Consider the following 22,818-nt stretch of genomic DNA (forward strand, 5'->3'; position numbering starts at 1 on the left):
TTTCCGACTCTTCGACTCTGGCTCACAAAAAAAGGAACAAAAAGGATCAACTTTTAGCAAGTACCGTCACAATGGTTTTGCTTGCCCACTGGGGAGACGGAAGAAGGGGTTTTTTGGGTTCGTTTTGCTACATGGATGGGAACGGCATTTCCCTCTTTTCGGTCACCATTCAACCCCTTATTCTGTGCGCACAATGCTCTCACAAAGATGAGTGAGCGAGATAAGAGCAGTTGATTTTACCGCTTCAGCAACCTTAGAGTGAGAGGCAAACGCAGTGCTACCACGCTGCAGGTGAGCGGTGCTGGAATGCTTTAAGCTACTGTTAACACTCCCTGCATAAGGTGATGTAGTGTGCGTGTGCCCAGAACTGTATCCCCAATATCGATGACAGTGGACCGGTTTGGGGAATCATAAAGCTACCCCAAGCGTTTCTTTGGAGCCGACTGTTGTACCCGTGGTGACTCCAACATCAGAGAGGCAACAGTTTCTTGGTGCTTTTCCTGTTTGCTTCCATGGCCAGTAGTTCCCCTTCTGATTTTAGAAACTGTCTGTGCGTGTGTGTTGTGCGTTTTTGTTGTTGTTGTTGTTGTTGTTGTTGAGCGTTCAAGCGCATTAAGAGTTTGTACCGAAGGTTGGGAAGCAAAATGTGATTTTATGCGATTTTCGATTGAGTTCGTTGTCGTCGTTGGCCAAAACCCGTTCGAAGGGTAATGTTATGGGGTTGCACGAATTTTACCCAAAAACAGGAATAAAGGGGAGCGAGACCACTGCAAAGCCGTTTGGTGTGGCCTTGACAACAACAAAAAAGGGCGAACGGGAGATGGCACGTTCAATGAGTTTTCGGGCTGGTGACAGCAAATTTAGCAGCCCGTTTTCATACCCCCTCATTCATGGCACCAGCGTACCAAACTCCGCCCGTGGATTGGTTGGAAGCGTTGTAGCTAAAACCGGTAACAGATTAAGCGATTATGAAGCAGTGAAAAGGGAAGCAAGAGTAACGATTGAGGGGGGAGCGTTTCCCTTTTATTTTCCATTATTTAGTTGAGCAAAGCCGTAAGTCGGTTTGTAAGTTGGCTGAAACGGCGCATAAAGTAGGTCGTACTTGAGTGCAGCACGGAATGGTGCCGGGAGTTTTGCAAAGAACTTTATAAGCAGGCGCTTAGAAGGTTTGATGATGGGGAAATGATACTTTATTCGTTTACTTTAGTACAAAGTATTGCGAACTGTGCTATTTGCTTTTCTTGAAGTGATTGGAAATGATAATTTAATGTTAAATGCTAGTGGCTAAGTATAGTTTCGTTCAAGAACTAGAAATTAACATTATTTACTTCTAATGGAGTCTTCAAATTTGATACCAGGTTTGGTCTTAAGATGATAAGACTTGTCATAGGAAAGTGTCGATGGCATAATTATGAGAATCTAATAAGAATACGACTCGAATACGATGATGATAACGATTAACATCACATCAAACCACATTGCACACCAATAGAAATAGCTACCATTTTCCAATCTCACCACTCTCAAGGTAAACATACACAGCACACAAAATTAATTTAGAGATAGAAGCGCACCGTCACGCTACGGTAAATAATTACAACATTTCACCTCCTTTAACGTTTACACGTAAAACGTATACAAAAATCCGTCAAGTACGGATTCGAAAATTGCTCCCAAACAACTTTCACCATTAAATTACTTTACCAGCACCATTATCATCATCATCACGCTCTAGAGTACCCGTGGGCCCCCTCTAAAATGTGTCAACCAAACTGGCGGGAAAACCTCGCGGGATTTGGGACGCAGACTTGCTCTTCTCCCCAGTTGCTTGTGATACAATTTTAAGCACATTGTCGTTGCCTAAAAGAAACCGTTTGCTTCTCCAATATTTCTTGCTCGACAAACGCGCGTGCCTACCCCGCCGCTAGCCGGGACCGCGTTGAAGCGATCATCATCTCATTGGTATGCAAATCAGATTTACGTGAAACAGTTTCTTAAACTTGCTTCCGAACGCGGTGAAGGGTGGGGCAGCGCAAGCAACAGCGCAACAGCAGCAACAGTGGACGCAGCCGAACGAAGGCGCAGCAAACGTATCGAAGCCGAAAGGAATTAAAATTTCCCGTCCCGTTACGCTTTGCTTCCAAAATGGCGCAAAAAGCACGTGGGCGGCAGGCTGTACTTTTTCGCTTCTTTTTCTCCCGTACACCCTCTCCCCCAATCGTGCTGTACAGTAAATCCAGTATTAAATCAGGACCCATGTTTTTGAGCTGCTTGGTATGCGGGATGGCATGAATTAGTCACATTAGTGCCGCTTCCATCCTCGGTTGCTCACGGTGCGTTTTCAGCTCATTTCGTGTGCAGTGAGGTGGAGATCGTGCCCGCGCCACGTGGCCATCGCCGGCGGGAGGTAACGACGACATTGCGCGCTGTGGATCTGCAATTGACACATGCCATTCGTTCCGTTTGCGCAAAAAAAAAAACAGAGCGATAGAGAAAAAAAACCCCACCATCGCATCAGCAGATTACCCGTTGCGGCGGGCGTACGTCATCGCATCCGATTGATTCCTTTCACTGCGCAAAACTTTGAGCAGAATGTGTACTATATTTACACTCGTTTGCCTTGCCGGTTGCTGATTATGTAAAGCATTTGGCTATTAATGTAGAAAATCTTTCCCACTCACCGGCAGTGGGCGGATGGTAGTAGTGAGTCATGTTGTCGTTTCGTTGGACTATTTCTGGACTCAAAACTCCCCCCGCGGCTTCCCCCTCTCCCACTCTCGGGCCGAATGATGTGATCGGTTTTCATTCATAACTTTCGAAATCCTACGCATACCCATCGACCGGGCACGCCGGATGATATGTACAAAGTCCCTGCCCTGCGTACGCTCCAAGCACGAGCGGTTTTGTCGGTGGAATACATGCGGGGGCGACCACAATCTTCAGCAACATTTGCGCTTTGGGTGCCGCATCGTTACATGCCCGATGAATGAAAAGCAATTCTAATTTTGGGACTGATAACGTTGGTGTCAATGTAAGTACTGCTGGGCGAACTGGGGATAGCAGCACAGCGCCGACAGCGGCACACGAGCAGACGAACGCGTGCGCATCCTCTCCGGGCAAGGTGCCTCTTACCGGTTTACTGGTGGGCGTGGGTGAAGTTTCGCCCTGCATCTCCCCATACTTTTCGGGCTGTCAAACCATTAGCATAACAGGATCGATTTGGTCCCCGCGACTACCTCATCACCGTGGCGATAAGCTGCTGAGGCTTTAAATTTAACAAAACACCTTACACCGGTGGTGGGTTTCGATTCTGCCGCCAGCATTGAACGGCGCGAGTGTGCAAACGATGATAATTCGAGTTTTAGCTGGAAATCAGACATGACGATGCAAATCAGCACGGATGGCGATAGGTTTTAATGAAGATATTTAAAATTAAACGGTGAAAACAGTGTTCCAAGAATATCACTTTCTCTATTTTAAACGTAAAAGCGTCATTGACGGTTTGTTGTTTTGCTGTAGCAATTGTACGAGATGTTTGTTGTTCAACTATTTACATGCTCTTGTCTGACGTGTCACTTTAGCACGTTTTGTACCAAGGATCAAAATGACCATGATTGTATTTCTTGGAATACAGTCATGGCTTGCCTGACCTAAATCATTTATTGGATGCTTTTGGTATTGAAGGAAACGAAAGCATCTCGAAAATGCATGCAATGCGCAAAAAATAGTAAAATATAAATCCAATGTATAGTTCATGTGAGTTTTTCAATGTTTTTTTGTAAAATTTTCAACAATCCCAATGCACATCTTGAACTGTCATTAGCAACGTTTAACACTTGTCCATCGATGGCAGCGCTTCTTTCGCTTGACCAATACTGCCGGAACAGTTGAACCGCGTGATACACTTCGCTTCCATGCATTCTCCTGATCCGTGAGGTAAGGGCTTAGAGGCACCAGTTTCCCGCAAAGCTTCAGACAAGTCCGCAACACAGACTGACAGAGCACCCCATCTGCTGCTTACCATCCCGGCTAGACGGTCAGGCGCAAGACCGGCCCGGCGTTTCAGGCACATCACCATCCACCTGTCTCCGGCACGGCTTTCACGAAATCCTGCCCGAGTTGGTCGGGCTGGTAGGTCATTCGTAAAATTTAATTAGCTGCATCAGATAGCACCGTGTGGCACCGTGACGAGCGCAGGATGTTCCAGCCCACCCAGCACCGGTGTCTCGCTGTCTCGGGCACACACAGAATCTTGTCCGTTTCTTCCGGGGTTTTGGGTGCGACATGGCGGTGCGTCGGACGTGCGTAAGCGTGCAGAGCTGAGCAAAAGAAGCTACCGGAGCAAACAATTCTGTTCCCCCCCCCCCCCTGCGTCCCCTGCCCGTACCCGCTGAGCACGGTTGGTGCCTAAGGAAAATTGTCACCTTCAGTGCTTAGGCAACCCGGGCAAACAGTAAAGCGAAAGCTAATTGGTCCACTGTGCTGGTGGCTGGAGAGCGAAAGCGAAGTCCGTCTTTGAAGTTAAACTCGTTCAGCCAAACCGTCCCGCACCGTTCCGTCGGTCAGTCGGAGCGGCGAGCAGAAAGATGCTTCAAATGGCTTAAGTCCTTGGCAAGCAGAAACATCGTTTATTTCACATTTCCCACCCACAGTATGCGTACCCGGTCCTTATCGTACGGCTTGTCAAATTCAGCGAACCCGTTTTTACGCAACGATTGCAGTGAAAGGAGAAAAGCCAAAACGGCGGCACGTTGCGTTGCAGGAAGTGGAACAATGTTTTCATTCAGTTGTTGGTTTTCCCATTTTCTCCGGTTTGTGTTTCGCGGAACGTGGAGCATTCCTTGTGTTTTTTTTTCTTCTAGCTGTTGTTGCTGCTATTTAAAGATTTTCACTTTCAGGCATGTACAGTTCGCTTTCCAAAAAAGGGGAAACTTCTCTTTGAAAGTAAGTCAACCTTTTGCTTAAACCCGATTTGGGGGAAGCACATTTTCTTTGAAATGCAGCTGCTTCCAGTGAAGTGTAGAATTTAATTAATTTTGCTTTGCTTTAAAACCAAGCAGCATCGATCGTAACGAATGGCTTTTGTTGTACCATAATCTAGTCATTTTTAAGGTTTAGTGAATGGAACCTATGTTTTACGTTGAGACAAAATCTAAATATTAAAAGAAAATATAAAGATAAACGTTCAAACAATTAACAAAATAATCAAACACGGTTCTTTTCTAGAGTTTTCGTCCTGTATGTATTGTGTTGTCTTTAAAAAGTGTTGTAAAAGTGTGTTGATATTAATTATGTGAATATGGGTAAGTTTTGCTAGTTAATTTTGACATTTATAATAATTAAGCCTCGTAGGGTTGTCAATGAAATACATTGCACAAGAAACCTAGTTATTATCATTCAGCCACCTGCTGTCGTCCTTCCCAATTAAATCTCGCTTTTCATTGCGAGATTCGACAGCAAACCAAAGTGTAAACGCTTCATTTTCATATCCATTATGGCCAATCATCGCCCTGGAACGCCCAACTGCGACGACTGCCAGGCGTGTCGCGAAGGGAACGCGATGGACAATAATTATTTACAATCATCTGCAGCGTTTGCCTCCCAATTTCACACCGGGACGTTCATTTCCGCCACATGTCACCGTCCGCTTCCGGAGCGCGAACCGCCTTGCCTTGCCACACCTCCGTCGATGAAATAAATCATCTTTTCGGAACGATTCATTTATAATGGAACGATAAAAGGGACGGCCAGGCAAGGGCGGAAAGGTTGGCAAATGTTTTGTCAGTAGTTTTGTAATCTACCCGGATCCACCGATGCAGAGTGCCGTCGAGTGCGGCAAGGTTAGCGAGTGCAGGGAAGAAGGGTAGCAGAGTGTATGCGGCTGGAGGATGGATGAGTAGGAAAAAGGATCCATCCTCCGGACGGGTGCTGCCCGTCCGCCAGCCGTGACATGACAGATGAATGACGCAGGCAAAAAGTCTCCACCGAGCGGCAGTTTCATTCATTATGCAGTCCCAAGCTTGAGTTTCCGTTTGGCTTGCCCCGGTACCGGTGGGGATACATTTTGAATATTCTAATCGTGACGTAAGGGGGAAGTGGGAGGTGGTGGGAGTGAGAGAGTGGGGGCAGGATAACGCAAAGTAACCGCTCGACGGGAAGGTAATGACACCGACGGCACGCGGGGATCTGTCCTTTTCGTCCCCTTACTTTAACGGTGAATAACTGCACAGCCCATATCAGTACCCGAATGTAAACAACCCAACGACCTCTCTCTCTCTCCTTCCAGAACGCTTGCGACACGCGTAGCTGATACCCCAGCTGGCTGGATAGCTTCACACGCACTCACACAAACTCAATCAGCACAAAACAGCAAACTGTGGATGGATGATTCATTTATGGACTCAGGTAAGCTGAGGAATGGTTTCGCTATCTAGAAAGCCTAGCTGGCCACTCACTCACACAGACACGCACACGAACAGACGGTCACGCACGAACACACACATACACACACTAATCATACCTGTTTGTGTACTAGAATCGAAAAACGTACTCGTGGTTTCCACCGTCATCGTGCCGATGGTGCCGTCGATTATCTGTGCGCTCGAATCACGCCTGCCCCGGTAGCTGTGTGTGGTACACCGAAAACGAAAGCAACCCGACGAGAGTGAGAACACAGTGTGTGTGTGTGTGAGAGAGTGAGAGAGACTGAGAGCGAGAAAGCCACGGAGCGAGCTTTCGCGCTCGCAGCCCCGTGGCTGCGTACTTACCGGCTGGTGTCATCGCTTTGCGAGCTTTGGCGGCGAAAGTTGCGGCAGCGTATCATCTCCTCGGTCGTGCTTTGGCGGCGAAAGCCACGCGCAATCAGGATCTCCTCGGTCGTCGACTGCCGACGGATGGAGGGCCGGGCCGTGCTTTCGGTCGGTGGGGGCGGACGGGCGCAAGGACTTGCATCCCTGTGGGCGATATCGAAAGAAGCGAGCATTGAAAGCTTCAGCAAATGGAAAGCTTTTTTGCAAATGGAGGGCGGCTGATGAAAGCTCTTACCTTGAGGAACAGCAGCTGGAGGAATCGGGCGAGCGGGGCTGCCGGGCGGCTGAGGATGATTGTCGGCGAAGGCGGCGGCTGCGTCGTGGGCTTCCTTCCCGCTCGTGGCTCCGGTCCGGTGACAGATGGGAGCGTGAATCACGGCGCCCTCTGTCGGTGGGGAGAGAAATCAGTTTAATAGTACATTCGAAAAGAATCAGCGAAAAGCGTCGATGTGATGAAGGAATATTTTCATGTTTACTGTTGTTCCAACGAATGACATGATATTGTTGGGAAATTATTGCAACTAATGTTGATTAATTTTCATGATAATTAATGGATAGATGAAAAGAAAATTTCTCCAATCAAATTTGAGAGGGTTCATGTTATTTTTCTGTATCGTATTCTAATTGGCATTTGCGTTAACACATACATTTTAGCTGAAACTATCTATTTATATTGAAGAATTTAACGCCTTTATCTTTAAAAATGAAAAATATAATGAAAATTCCATAATAAAGCTTATATCGGGCACTTTACTCACCTAGAAGCACTGTCCGGACTGAGACTGTCCCTCCGGGCCTGCCGTTCCGGCCCTTCACCGTCCGGGCTGAGCGCTGGCTGTGAGCTTCGGCGACTCCAGCCTCCCGGCGGCAAGCACGACTCGTCGTAAGCGGTTGCCTGCAAAGCGAAACAAAGTTACCTCATCGTTGATTCGACACGGAACATCCGAATCTGCATTTTCGCACTCACCTGCCGCTGCAACTTAGAGAGCCGTTGGGCCCGCTCGGGACTGACGCGCGAGTCCCGGCGCGTCATTTTCGTCCCACACTGAGTGGTCGAATCGCGGCGCCCCTTCTGCGCTGTCGGACTGGTGGCGGGCGGTGTGACCGAGCTGGTGATGATGGTGGGCGGTGGCAGCGCCTGGCAGGCACTGTCCACGTGTGCGACTGCCACAAACAGTGGGCCCGAATCGGACGCAGTCGAGCTGGTGGAAGGTCGCTGCTCCTGCCGGAAGTTGGGCATTTCCGCGACCACGAGCGAATCTTTGCGCTTCCGCTGCGTTCCAACCACTTTCGGTGGCGGTGGGGGTGGGGTGGCCGTTCCTCCGATCGTACTGTCGCGGCGGGACGATCGATCGCGGCTAGAGTCGTTCGAGTTGCGTCGCGAACCCTGCAAGAATCGACCGACAAGCGTATTAGACTACCAGATGTTAGAGCGCAAAATGATGCTACTCGTACTTACATTTCGATAATTATCCGTCGAGTAGATGTAATCGTCACGATCTCGTTCGCGCTCCCGCTCCCGTTCGCGCTCTCGTTCGCGCTCGCGCTCCTTCTCGCGCTCGCGCTCCCACTCCCGCTCCTTGCGGAAGTCGGACACGTGCGAGTCCCGCCGGTAGGACCAGCTCTTCACGCCCGAGTCCGCGCTCGACTCGCGGCGCTTGCGCAGCGGCGGAGCGTGGCCCGAATTGTTCTGACTGTTGTACGATTCGCCCGTCGTCGCCTTGTTCCAGGGCAGGCTGCGCGCGAGATCGGCGAGCGTCTCGCGACGGTTCAGCGGGGCTTTCTGGCGTTTCGAGCCACCGCCGCTCCATTCGCGCAGGATGTCGGTTAGCTGCGCGAGTGAGCTCCGGCGACGTCGCTGAGCACCTGTGTCGGGAAGTGGTGAAACATTAAACAATGCTGCTTTTTTTTGGTAAAGATTCGTCCATTGCGAATCACTTACCTGGCGGTGGTGAGGTACTAGGAGGTGAAGCGCCGGATATCTGTGCCGCCGAATCGCGACGTCCGCCGAGGCGCTGGCGAATGGTGGACTCTTCGACCTGCAGGCGAAAAGGGAACGAACACTGTCAGTCACAGTCACATGACGTCGCGTAGGTTAAGCTTCAGCGCCTACTTACCTGCTCGCGGACCAGATCGTCCCAACCGTTTCCACCCTGCCATACCAGTCCCACCTGGTGAGACATGATAGGCAGGTTGCAGACAAAGCAGATCGCCGTCATGGTCCTGATGCAAGGCGCCGCCGCAGAAACGGGTCGAAAGAATGGGCGATAAAACCAGAGAAACATAAAGAAATGGATTATTTTTTCACACGCTCTGTTAGGCCTGCTCTGTTTGAAGCTATGCAAAAGTGTGAACGAATTTGCAGCAACTCATCTAGGATGTGTCAAACACAGGCATGCGCTATTTGTGTTTCCAGCTGAACTTGTCAAACTTGCAAAGTGCAGGTGTGATGAGTGTGTGTTTTTTTCATATGTTGGCGCAGTTTAGCGTTATGCATTCGGCAATGCGTTCCAACTGTTACAAACGACAAAACGGACAACTCACTTAACAGCGTATAGCAGAAAAGAAGGAGCTAAATTAAGCATTTCAAAAATGTACATAAATTATAGCAGTTGTCATAATTGTATATCTTCCGTAGTGAGCTTCAGGTATGCGAGCGTCTAGGTTTTTATAAGAAACATATAGTAAGACTTTTAAATAATACATACAATATTGATATTGCAACATTGTTATAATATTGATTGATCGGTGTAATCCTTTAGATATTGTTAAAAAATGCAGTAATGGAAGATGGACAATTATTAATTTTTTAAATTAATGAATGGCGAAAAGATTGATTTCAATCATCATAACAGCCGAAAGCATCGGATAGAACCACGTCTAGTTGCGTGCATATCATGGAAATAAATGCGTGTAAAATCAACATAAGAATGACATAAAAGCAATATTCTAGGAAAGGTAGGTCAAACTTAACGCAGCAACGTAATTAGTAAGAAATTAAAAATATAACAAACTATTTTTTAAATAAAACGAGTAAACTCATAAGGCCTAATTATTTCCATACAAACAAACAAAGGCAAAACACAAGCACAAAACGCATTCCGAGCAAGAAAAGCATGTGGATAGTTCAAGCAGCAGAGCAAACGAAGAGTGGAAAGAGAGAGAGAGAGAGCGAGTACCCACGACGAGCAGGTTGTGAAAGAAAAGGTCGTAAAACGACAACCCGAAGCATGAAAAAATGGCAAATATTCTTGGCATAAATGTAAGTTAGAAGATATTGAGCACTGAAAAAATAAGAATAGAGCAAGAAAAGAGAAGGAAAGCGCAAGAGAAACGCAACGCAGAAGCTATAGAGATAGGAGAAACGGGCGCATCACAGCGGTAGAACAAGAACGTGAGCGTGTAAACACGACCGTGCGGCTTGCAGTGTGTGGCGGTGTTTAAACCGGGCAACGAAAATGCATAAATGGAAACAGTAAAATTCGCAAAACAAGTCGAGCGGGTAGAAACGAAAATAACACCTGTAATGGCGCAGTTTTGCCATGGCTCATATCTACGGCCTATACTGGAGGATTGAGAAAGCTTTGGGGGGCTTTTTGTGTCGTGGTTTGTTCAGGGCTGGTTCAGATTAGGTCGGAGCCGTGGAGGTCGTGGTGGATGGTGGTACTGGTGTGGCTTTCCAGTGCAATCTTGGTACTGTCGATCGAATTAAAGGGCGCTGCTCTAGGAATTTAGCCTACGGGGACGCTATGCCTTGCGTTGCGAACGTTCTCTGGGAGTGAATGGTGATCCGTCAGCCCATAAATAATGTTTATTTTCTGTTATTTGTTTGTTGTTACGTTCTTGTGCTTAATTACCACGGAGGGAATAGGAATCGGTACCATGGGCTACGTGAACGATCAAAAACGTTGGTAGTTCTTGTTTCAACACTTGGGCTAGTCAGCAAAGAAACAGTGTAAACACTGCGACGCGGGTTACACAGGGGAGGATGCTGGCAGTGTGTTGTTTGAACGACAAGTTACCGAATTTGCATCGAACTAGCAGCTCTTGAATACGCCGATGCTGGAGTGAGTTTATTTGTGTGATCCGAATTGCGATGCACTTTCTTGTTTTTGGGTAAAGCCGATTTGTGGGTTTGTGGTGTGTGGTGTAGGTTCAGCCGAAACTTTATCCGAAACGATACCAATCAGATTGATATTTGTTTTTTGTTTTGTTTTTTGTTTGCTCCTCACTTTCTCTCTTCCTTTCTATTATTTTTTACCACCACCGACTACTGCCAATCTCATAGCTGAAAGTACAGAGAAATGTGTCGATTGATGATTGATTTGCTTTGATGCGCTATGTATGAGATAGAATAATTGAAAAAGGAAAAATACAGTGTAATTGAAATGGTTAAGGGTAGCGTAAGGCGAAGGGGAGGTTTTCCCTAGCGATGAGTGTGTGTGTTTTTTTACACATATCACAGAATTTGATGAAACAGTGATGTAGGTTAAAGTGTTGCTTAATGTTTACATATGCCCGTGTATGATGTATGTAATGCAATGTAGGATGTTTCATCAGAAGCGAATATTAAACAAAGTTTGTAAAAAACTTTCTACTAAAAAAACCCCAAGCTAAAATAATAGTTTTTGCATATGAATTCCTCTCCCATGTAAGTTCAGTAAGTAAAAAAAAGTCTGCAAACCAGCTCTCAACACAAAACCCACTACCCGCTTCGATCCGGAGCGCACAATGAGAATCGATAAAGTATGTTAATTAAATATTTGCTAATATACCTGCATCGTACATGGTGGCTTTGTGGCTTTTGAATGTGTGATAGGGAGGGGAGAGGTGGTAGGTATCTGGCGTGAAAGCTTACTACCGTCCATCCGTGGTATGAAAACCCCTGATCATACAACCGATGTAAAATTCAACGAAAAAACAAATTGAAATTCTCAATTACAAAGAAAATTAACCCCCTTTCCGTTCAACACCCTTCCGCCACCCGGGTATTGAAAAATGCAGCAACGCACAGGTAATTCTATCGATACTTTTTAAAAATCATTTGCAATACCGATCATTCCCGGAAAGCGGTACGGCCAATCACGAAGGTTCACCGAAGCGGTTGGAATGAAACGAATTATGTTACCGTTAAATTTACATTCCAGAATGTCAGTAGCAGCAGGCGGTTGCTAATAGCAATACACGCACACAACCCTACCTTTGATCGCATTCTACCCCTTCACACACGCAACCTCGGTGCAATGAAGTATGAAAATTAACAACTGAAGCAATTAAATGCTTGCCATGTGCTGTGATTGCCAAAAAAAAAAACAATAACAACCAGGTGCACAGCAACCACGCACACAAAACATGTAAGCATTAGAATAGCTTTAGCGTTTTCTGTAGATATAAGAGCTTATCTATCTCATGACGCTATTCAACATAGTTTACTAGTGCATACGGTTTATTTGACAACGTATGACATACATTGACATGATTTACTCACAAAATCAATATAACTGATTTCCCGTCATTTCAATTACACAAATGATCTTTTGAATCAACTTTTAATTATGTTTGTGAGAAGAGAAAGATGGATCAAAAAGTGGATTTTAGAACTCATGCGGTGGTTCGTAGTAAGCCACAGACATTCACAAAAAAAGACATTTGCATCACACAGTTAATTGGCCTTTCGCCTTTTAGTATGAGCCTTCCTTGCACTGTATGGTTAATAACTGTGTTCTTTATGGAAGGAACAATCGGTAGCTAAACCACCAACAGGTAACAGTGTAATCGGTACCAGCCCCACGCATCTTACGAATCAATCCGTCGAAACCTTTTTTTGCCGGAACTGAAAACCCACCAACTGCACTGTCCACCCTGTACCGCACCAACCAATATCGCCCCCGCTTTACTGCAGCTAGCGCGAGCATTTTATGAACTCGCCATAAATCCCTACAATGAACCGAGAACAATGTGATCAAGCATCCGCAAAGGCAACTAGTGATGGGTGGATGAAAAATTTCTTCGAAGCCGAGAAGCATTCTCATTTATTCCGCTCACGGCGGGACGTCAGGCGACCTGATTTTCCGGTTCGTTTCTGTCACCGCATCGGTCGGTCGGTCGGTCAGGTTGGGTGCGGGCGATAAGCCGTGGCGTCTCTTTTTTTTTGTTCTCCGAGCGGTGAGGGTTTTGTTTGTAGTTTGGCTTTCTCTTTGTGTTATTTCACTTCCTGCTATCGTCACGCTGTGATTTAATCATCGGCTTATGAGTGATTCCGCCACCACCAACCATGGTGCTGGGCAGCTGAAGGCGTGGTGTGAAAAGTTTCACCAGCAAATGACGCGCGATATTTTTAGGGATTACAAAGTGATGCTTTTAGCGTTTCAGCGTCATCATATTTGAGGGAGTAATTAAATAATGATGATAAAGCAGCATGGTGGGGGTTTTTATTCGACGAAATGAACTACAATATTTAGTTTATACAATGGAGAGCATAAGTTGGAATTTGACGAGATTTGTTTTTACGAGTAGACCACAACAATGCAATTAAAATCCTCACTCAAATTGCTGCTAATTTTACAAAGGCTCAAAAAAATCAGGTAACAATTTGACTGAGAATGCATCCACAAAAAACTTATTTCAAAATTGGAAACTCATAACTTTAACTCTTTGCAATGCAACCATTCTCTTTCTGGTTTAATTATCTGCTTCAGAGAACTAGAATGTACTGCAAATATAGTACATCTCCAATGCAATAAATACACACCCCAGCAAGATACAATTCTGGCCTACCTCTTTCATTGATTTCTCAGTTCGCTTGAAAATAAAGCTCCCATTGAAAGCCTGCTGGAATAAGGCAACATGAGGCCAATTAAAAATGTCACCCGGTGCTGTACTTGCTATCACGCCGCTCCATCCGGCAATCGTTCTGTATCGAGGCCACTCACCCATGCATGAACCCCGTGGAGAGTGTTCACCCATATTCACATGACTATACAGTGTGGCTGTGACTAGAGATGGATTGTATGGCAGAAGGAATCCCACGGCAAGGTACATCACAATGGAACACCTGAGCGTTCACAATTCACAGGGTTTTTATGCTGTTGTGGAGGCATTCTTTTGTGCAGCGCCTTCAAACAACCAAGCGGGAAAGCTCTACGCTCTATTCCCTTTCTGTCCCTAGCTGGGCTGCACTTAGGAACTCATTTACATCGCTCGATTTCTGCGCACTGATCAGTTTCCATCCAGTTAGCTTCGGCATCAGACCATGAACAGATGGGTAGCACCGCACCCATTAATCCAGTTACTGTAATGCAATGCAATATGCTGCCTGTCGGGGCACACGGAAAAGTCCCGCTCCATCTGTTTGGGAACGGAAATTGTCAATAATCTATTTTTAGCATGGGTAACATTCATCTTTTCCATCCATCTATGGAGCCGTTTCTACCTGGCAATACTTTGTTTTTTTTTTTTGCTTGGGTAATACGTTCTATGACACATTTGGTTGAGGAAGATGAATGGGATGAAGGTTTTGTCGGGTGGCTGCCACCGACTTGCCGACCATGGATGTGTGCCTATTGCGGGAATAGTATAAACCCTTTCAGCATCTAACTGCACACTGATGGCAGACTAACCGATTGTGGGGTCCCACGACCAGGTGGGTGTCACACGGCTGTTAAATCAATGTGTAAGGATATTGTTAGTATTATTGAAGTGTTATTGAAGACAAGTTCACGCTGGCGCTTGCACAAAAATAATTGGTACACATGATGAGTGTGGTGTTGAGATCGATGAAAACCGATGCATTCGGTGTTTCGTAGTACAGAATTTTTCAAGTTTAGGCTCAAAAGATTGTTCAGGTGAGTAGTATTATTTGCTGTCAATATACAATTCCCATTAAATTCAATCATTTGTTGATGGGAGCGTTCAATTATTTTAAGTGTAAAAACATTTATTATTGATAATCTTCAATATTGATTTCACTATCACTTCCCTTTTTATTGTTATCATACATACTCGATACGTTCTTCAAATATTGCCTGTCTGAAGGTGTAACAGTAAATGATGGAATTGCTACTGTAGGAAGTCTAGGTAAAACAATTAGCTGTCCTATTAGTTGTTGATAAGTTGATAAGATTTTTAGGAGACGACAATTTTAGATGTACTGTAAATGGTATTAATAGATTTGAAACCCTGCTCGTCTACTGGACGATTTAAAAAGGGCATTATTTGCCGTCTAAAATAGACGGAATATTCCTAATAATAAAAAAGGATTTTTTTATAGTGTTTCTAACTTCATAGCAAAAAGGAGTAATGAGATGGATGTTTCAAAGTACCATACAAGAAAAATACGAAAAGTCTGTTAAATGTTTAGGCTTACTGTTTGATATCCTCTATTTGGGATATTGTAATATGATCATAACTTATCGGAATGTTAATATAATTCAAGAAGCTGTTCGAACAGTTGTGATTCAGTTGTAAAACTCGGCCAGCCAACCACACTACAAGTATCAATTATTTCATTTTATTAACTACCAAGCTACGTAATATTATTGTCGAAACAGTGAATCATTTTCGTCCACATTTGCCAAAAAACCACAAATTTGCTGCCGAAAGTATCATTTGACGTAATTTGTCTGTTAAATGTGCTGTGCTGCCCACCGCCCACTGGAAGGTTTGATACTTTATTGTTTTCTCCCTAACCACCGAGCACAAATCATCAATCAGTCTTTCAATTATCCATCTGCTACCTGGAGGGGCACAAAAATAAGCAACAACATAAAAAAAAGCATCCTCCCTTAACGGTTCGAGCGCAACCGTTCGCCGCAACCGTGCAACAACACTGATTGAATAATGATGAACAGTTCTCAGAATGGGAAGAATGGTTTGCCAAAAGCTCCCTGGAGCGTCCGAAAGTGGGCCCAAAAATATCTTCCACCAGGTGGGTTAGGTAAAGGGAGCTTGCTACCCCTTGGGGCAGTGATCGAGAAATGCGTAAGCAGTAATGGAGGAATTTTCTTGCTACCAGAGAGAAAATGCCTTCAGCTGCACCGTACCGGGAGCAAGCATTCTTTCGACGCATTCCTTCGCTTTGCGTGTTTTCGGGCCGGCCCCGTAAGCCCGATTTCGGTACGAACGGAATGTTGTTTTACCTTTCGCGCTGGGAGTCGGCAGTGGTTCTGCTGTGCCCCCCTTTCCGTTCGCCGCGATTGGAACCCATGAGCGTACCGATCATGGGCCGGAGGATTTCAATCGATTGCTAGCCCAAGCACGAACAACGAAATCAAGATGGATTGTTGTTTTGTTTCGCCGTGCTATGGGCTCGAGAAATTCTCTATGCTGGCCCGGTACCGGGGATGCTTGGGGGTATGATTGGCTCACTTGGGGTAAAAATCTCAAGCCCATTGGCAAAGGGCGATGGTGTGTGAGTAAGTTTACAACGCAATACGTGTAGAGTTGGGTCGGAAATTGCTTTATCTATCTGACCGATTGCAACCGGATGATGAATTCGAGCTGGCAAGCAGCTGTGTACCCATCCACATCGTTGCAGAAGCTGAGAGAAACCATTCAGTGAAAACCACAACTCCAACGCACGTGGTCGGGAAAAGCGTGCGAGAGTAGACGTGCAATGCACTTCTAATTAATTATTTCATCTGCTGTCGATCTGATTTCAATTCTCTTTAGCACTGAGCAGGATGAACGTCTGGAAGCGACCTTCCGAGGGACCTACCGATTGGAGCACTTTCCCGGGGAAACAAACGGAGATCCAATCAACAGGTATGATGAGATGGACTATTAATAAAGATGGTGCGTCTTCCCGGGGTGCGGCACACGCCCAATAGAAACACGCTCAAGTGGTTGTTAGGCTTCAATTCATCGAACCAAGCCGTACCAGACCAGACCTTAAGGCTTATGGAAAACGGACCCGGGGTGAGCATTGATTTGTGCAAGTCGAACGGAGCACACTTCACTTCTTTGTTCACTTCTCGAATGGTTTACCGCTCCGGTTGTGATAAAGAAACGCACGCTCAAGGGTATTCCGGTTCTGGTGCCCTTCCGACCATAAACCCACCAGACCGACCAACAAAGCGAATTCGTGGTAGCTGGAGAGCATCATCAAACAGTTTTGCTATTAATTATTAGTTTGGCGCGTTCTTTCGATTTGTAGGAATTTAACGGGGAAAGAGATGTGATCGAGATCGATTGCGAGATAAGACTAACTTAATTTTATTCTGTACAAATTCAACTGGAAGATTTCGTGGTAGTAGTGTAATGATCCTTACATAGCGTAGGTAGTATAAGTTTGTAGTATTAGTGTTAATAGAGGAACGCGTATTAGTTTCGCAATAGACACGGAAGCGTAAAGGTGTGTACGGAACCTTACAAAGGTTAAAAGCTTTCGGCACTTTACAGTGCGTTGCAGTAATACGCAAGGTTGCCACAGTACTCCCCTCCTAGACAAGTTAACGGTAACGAGAAGGGATTATAACTTGTCGACCCGAACGCGTGACTTTAGCCGAAGGAGTAATAGTAGGAGTTGTGGCAGCATGTTTCGTAATAATTGGCGTTTGCTGTTCTTCCAGCGCGTAAGCGGGTTTTAGACGATCTATCGAAACGTTAGTTGTGCGCCCACGGATGTTCAGTTTAAAAAACTTGTCGGTTCGGTTCATCACCTCGAACGGTCCTTCGTACGGAAGTGATAACGATGGTCGAATTGAATCGTTACGCACAAATACGTTCCTGCACGTTTGCAGGTCTTGATGCATGAATACACTTCGATTTCCGTGTCGCGCGGTTTCCTGGGGGCGAAGATCACGCATAGCCCTTCGTAGTTTTGTGACAAATTCAGCTTCATTCGTGCTTTGCGATACGTCAACAAAAAACTCCGATGGTATTCGGAGGGTCGTTCCGTATACCAACTCAGCAGGTGAAGCTTTAATGTCCTCCTTGTACACTGTCCGCAAACCGAGCAATATGATCGGTAAATGCTCGCTCCAGTGGTCGGCATCGTGACAGAGGATTGCTGATTTAAGTGTCCTATGCCATCGTTCGATGATACCATTCGATTGGGGATGGTACGCAGTAGTCCGGAAATGGCTGGATCCGAGCAACCGAGCTAGTTCGGAAAACAGCGATGACTCGAACTGGCGCCCTTGATCGGACGTTATGCATGCAGGAACGCCAAATCTGGATACCCACCCGGAAACAAGAGCGTCGGCGATTGTTGTCGCGGTCATGTCTGGAATGGGGAATGCTTCCGGCCACCGAGTGAATCTGTCGATGATTGTCAGGCAATAACGGTTTCCTCTACTCGGAGGAAAAGGCCCCACGATGTCTATATTGATGTGCGCAAATCGACTGTCGGGTGCTGAGTACCGAGACACAGGCGATTGCGTGTGGCGAGTGACTTTCGATCGTTGGCACTGTAGGCAGCTTCTAGCAAAAGCGATGCTTTCCTTGCGAATGTTGGGCCATACAAATCTCTCCGTCATCATTGTGGCCGTTGCACGAGTGCCAGGGTGAGAAAGATGATGTGTTGCCTGCAGTGCTGTGTTACGAAAACGTCTCGTAACGAAGGGTCGAATGCGATCGCCTGAACAATCACATAGCAGTTGTTTCTTACTGCCTGGAATCGAAAAAGACTTTAGATTCAATGACAATTTTAATTTACCTTGCCGAATGTCCTGGATTTCCTCGTCGATTTTTTGGTCATCAGCAAGGGCGTCGTAATCGAGCGTAGGCACAGTTTGGATGGCAGCGATGCGGGAGAGCAAATCAGCAACGATGTTCTCCTTGCCCACTATATGCCTTATGTCCGTCGTTATCTGTCCGATGAAGTCCAATTGACGAGCTTGGCGATCGGAAGCTTTGTCGAGCTTTTGATGAAAGGCGAAGATGATCGGCTTGTGATCCGTGTAGATGTGGCAATTTCGTCCTTCTAGCATGAACTTGAAATGCCGCACAGCCAGGAAAATCGCTGTAAGCTCGCGATCATACGTGCTGTAGCGAAGTTGAGCCTTGTCGAATTTTTTCGAAAAAAATCCTAGCGGTTGTGCGTTTCCATCTACAATTTGGTGCAATACCGCGCCTGCAGCGATATCTGAAGCGTCGACCCAGAGAGATAGTTCGGCTGATTTGGCGGGGTGAGCTAGCAAAACTGCTTCGGCTAGCTGTTGCTTGCAACGGTTAAATGCGGCCATCGTCTCATCGGTCCAGGTCAGCGGCGTACGATCGTTTCGCTTATTGCCGGGAATCATCGTCAGCAGAGGAATCTGTACCTGGATCGCGTTTGGGACGAACCGCCGATAAAAATTGATCATGGCCAAGAAACTTTTCAAATCTTTAACTGTACTGGGCTGTTTGAAATTCTTGACGGCCTCGACGCGTTCCAAAAGCGGACGGATCCCCTCAGCGGAGACAGAATGTCCCAAAAATCGAGTGTGTCACGCCCGAATTCGCATTTGGCTACATTTATTGCCAAGTTGTGTTGCTTCAGCCTCTCAAACAGCATGCGTAAATGCTCCCGATGCTCATCAGGCGAAGACGAAGCGATGAACAGATCGTCGATATACGGAAAGATGAAATCGAGTCCCCGAACGACCTCGTGAATCAGGCGTTGGAAGGTTTGAGCTGCGTTCCTTAATCCAAACGTCATAAAGGAGAACTCAAAGAGGCCAAAAGGTGTCGTGATGGCCGTTTTAGGTACGTCGTCAGGATGGATGGGAACCTGGTGAAACGCCTTCTGCAAGTCAACTTTGGAAAATATAGTTTTACCTTGCAAAATGGTCGTGAAGTCCTGAAGGTAGGGCAGAGGGTATCGATCTGGAACCGTCTGGGCGTTTAAGGCACGGTAGTCCCCGCATGGTCGCCAGGACCCATCCGCCTTTTTTACCATATGAAGAGGGCTGGCCCAGTTACTGCTTGAGGGTCGGCATATGCCGAGTTTCATCAGGTGTTCGAATTCAGTTCGAGCTGCTTCTAGTTTGTCGGGAGGCAGGCGTCTTGGTCGAGCGTATACCGGTTGTCCTGTAGTTTCAATTCGATGACAGATCGTCGATTGGCTGATCGTCCCCGGGGGTGCGAGACGGGTGATCGTCGGGAACTGAGCCAGTAAATCTGCGTATGGTGACACTGAATTAAACGTTTTAATGGAGTACTTACTGGATTTGGCAAGCGATCCGTTAGACTCGAGATGGGTGGTGTTGTCGATGAGGCGATTTCTTTTTAAATCGATTAATAAATCGAAATTTCGTAAAAAATCGGCACCAATTATTCCTGATGTGACGTCGGCGATCAGGAAACTCCACAAAAATTCTCGTCGGAGGCCAAGATTGACCTTTAGTAGAACTTCTCCATAAACTTTAATTGGTGTCCCATTTGCGGCGAACAGTTGTAGAGAGGTTGGCTTCACTTTTGCTGAATGCAATCCTCGCGGCACTACGGACACATCGGCACCCGTGTCGATTAAAAACTGCATGCAGCTGGTTGAGTCCGTAATTTTTAAGCGAAAGATTGTAACTGTGGAGGAATGTTCGCCGGGTTCCCCCATAGCATCAGCAGAGTGTCTTCATTGCTGGTTAGATGCAAATCGTGCACCGGTCGTACACGGTTTTCGACACCTCCGGGCGTCGTTGCCGAACGTGCGATGATACCAACACGGTCCGGTAGAAGGCTCCCTTAAGCTACGGTTATCGTTCCAATCACTACGACGAGAACGGGAAAGCGATCGTCCGCGTTCATTTCTTCGGTTGGGCAAAACTCTTTCGAGCCGTTTAGATAATTCGGCGATTTCACGATGCAGTTCCTGTATAGGGTCAACAACCTCCTGTTCTCTGATGTGGGAAGGCGCCATCGCAAAATTTTGCATGTGGTCAATGGCGTCGATTTTTCGTAGTCCCATCGAATCAACGATGGCGTCAGCGATGGTCGTTTTATCCGCAGCATCTCCTCGAGAAGCGATCACCGCTACTTGAGCATGTGGCGGCAATCGAGCTGCCCACAAATCAAGCAGCACTTCCTCACTCAATGCATCGCCCGCTACTCGCTTCATCTCGTTAAATAAACGACTAGGTTTCATGTCTCCTAGCGGCATGTCCGAGAGGACACGTTGAAGACGGCGCTGCTGGCTATCGGCAAAATGCGCTATCAACTCTCTTTTGATGTATTTGTACTTATCGTATGCCGGAGTGCCATCGATGATCGAGCGTAGTTCCGTCAGCTTATTGGGTGGCACCTGAGCCATCACGATATTATATCGGCGCACATCGTATGCTGAGCTGATCCCCGATGCCGCAAACCAAAATTCCAGCGACATGAAATAGGTTTCGATGTTTGTGTCGGTCATGCTGGGCGGATTTAGTCTCGGTGCTTTTATTTCTCCTACGAGCGATTGTGCTGCATCCCTACTCGTGCCGTCGGCGGCGGCGTCGGTTTTTTTATCTTCACTATTCATCATTGCGCGAAAACGTAATCAACCGAATTTACACTTAATTTGCGATGCACGGTTCGATGCGGTAATGAATTAACAAATTACGGATTAAATGATGGTGGATCACGTCGGGGTCACCACTTTGGCGCGTTCTTTCGATTTGTAGGAATTTAACGGGGAAAGAGATGTGATCGAGATCGATTGCGAGATAAGACTAACTTAATTTTATTCTGTACAAATTCAACTGGAAGATTTCGTGGTAGTAGTGTAATGATCCTTACATAGCGTAGGTAGTATAAGTTTGTAGTATTAGTGTTAATAGAGGAACGCGTATTAGTTTCGCAATAGACACGGAAGCGTAAAGGTGTGTACGGAACCTTACAAAGGTTAAAAGCTTTCGGCACTTTACAGTGCGTTGCAGTAATACGCAAGGTTGCCACATTAGCCTGATGCTTCATCTTGCCCTGGACCCGAGGTCGTGGTGCGTTGAAGTGATAATGAAATGTCCTTCGGGTGGTTCCCGAAGCACCAATCGATTGGCGCTTGGTGGTGGGAAAGTTGTTTAATTGCGTCCTGCGAATTCTAGCTGGTGAGCTGGTCGAAAGCTAATCTGGATTACAAATCGTTCAGCAGGGATGTATGCAAATGGTGGGAGGTGAACGGTACGCCCACGGGACCTGCTGGTGCAGCACTGCAAGCACTTCGGTGCTGGGCGTTTGGTTAATTTCAGATTACATCTGCACGGCAACATTTCCGATGCAGGCCAGAGGTAAGAAGGGTGATAATTGTGTACAAAACGCTGGAATTTGCAATACTACCCGCCGAAAAGGGGGCAAAGAATGCGGTACAAGCGGAAGCTGACCCGTAACGCGCAGTGAATGGCATTGCAGCCGTTGCAAATGGACTTACGATCGTTGATGGTATCCTTTACGATGCGTTGCTTTTAATCGGATTAAAATTAGGCAACCTCAATGCAGTATGGATTGAAAAATGGAGTGTACATTCTGATGGACAATAGTTTGTTGGTTATACATTTCAATCTTGCTCCATAAAGCGGCTTATTAAAGGCGTGGCATGAGGCTTGCTTTTCGTACATCAGCTACTTAGCCCCATCACTGTATTGTCTAGAAACAGTGCATGGGTAAGCTTTTATTTGTGAAAACAAAATTCATCATTGCTGAGAGTAGAAGCTGTTGAATTTGACACAAACGAAAACGAGGAAAGAGTATTGCTGCAGAATCCATTGTAGTTGATTTGAATGGATTTTGATTTACCTTTCATTGCACTGATGTGCTTTCATGTTTAGCACAGGGTTTCAATGCATCACTGTTACGGTATAATTTGACTTTAAATCTAGACTAATGTTTGTTTGGCTGAATCAAACAATTCAGAAAGCTTTCAAAGGCTGCGTACTTTGACTAACTTTTGAGGAAAATTGTTTTGATATTTACATTTTAAGCAATACGGCCTTTTTGGACCGTTCCTCCTGTATTAAATATTGTACATATTTTCATTCACAAGCAATTTATTATAGCTGTCACTACCATCGTTCAAATAAAGGCAATAGTTTGTGCAATAGTTTTGGAGCTAACATCT

The 22,818-nt window shown here is 46.1% G+C and overlaps 1 protein-coding gene across 17 annotated transcripts in view; it reads right to left on the reverse strand.

The window, feature by feature from the left end:
* Positions 1-22,818, reverse strand: part of LOC3290563 (uncharacterized) — a 167,935-nt gene that overhangs the window by 96,615 nt on the left and 48,502 nt on the right. For 8 of the 17 annotated variants that reach the window (XM_061644043.1, XM_061644054.1, XM_061644049.1 and 5 more), the window contains 9 exons: positions 10,331-11,097; positions 8,927-9,032; positions 8,752-8,848; positions 8,269-8,675; positions 7,777-8,196; positions 7,568-7,704; positions 7,045-7,194; positions 6,768-6,953; positions 6,551-6,624 (listed from right to left, as the gene is read on the reverse strand). In XM_061644043.1, coding sequence (XP_061500027.1) covers positions 6,551-6,624; positions 6,768-6,953; positions 7,045-7,194; positions 7,568-7,704; positions 7,777-8,196; positions 8,269-8,675; positions 8,752-8,848; positions 8,927-9,032; positions 10,331-10,353 — 1,600 coding nt within the window. In that variant the 5' untranslated portion in view covers positions 10,354-11,097. Of the gene's footprint in view, positions 1-6,520; positions 6,625-6,767; positions 6,954-7,044; positions 7,195-7,567; positions 7,705-7,776; positions 8,197-8,268; positions 8,676-8,751; positions 8,849-8,926; positions 9,033-10,330; positions 11,098-22,818 lie in introns of all 17 variants that reach the window. The other 9 variants (XM_061644057.1, XM_061644051.1, XM_061644053.1 and 6 more) reach the window with 3 other exon arrangements.

The sequence above is a fragment of the Anopheles gambiae genome, chromosome 2 (genome assembly GCF_943734735.2).
Source record: "Anopheles gambiae chromosome 2, idAnoGambNW_F1_1, whole genome shotgun sequence".
NCBI lineage: Eukaryota > Metazoa > Arthropoda > Insecta > Diptera > Culicidae > Anopheles > Anopheles gambiae.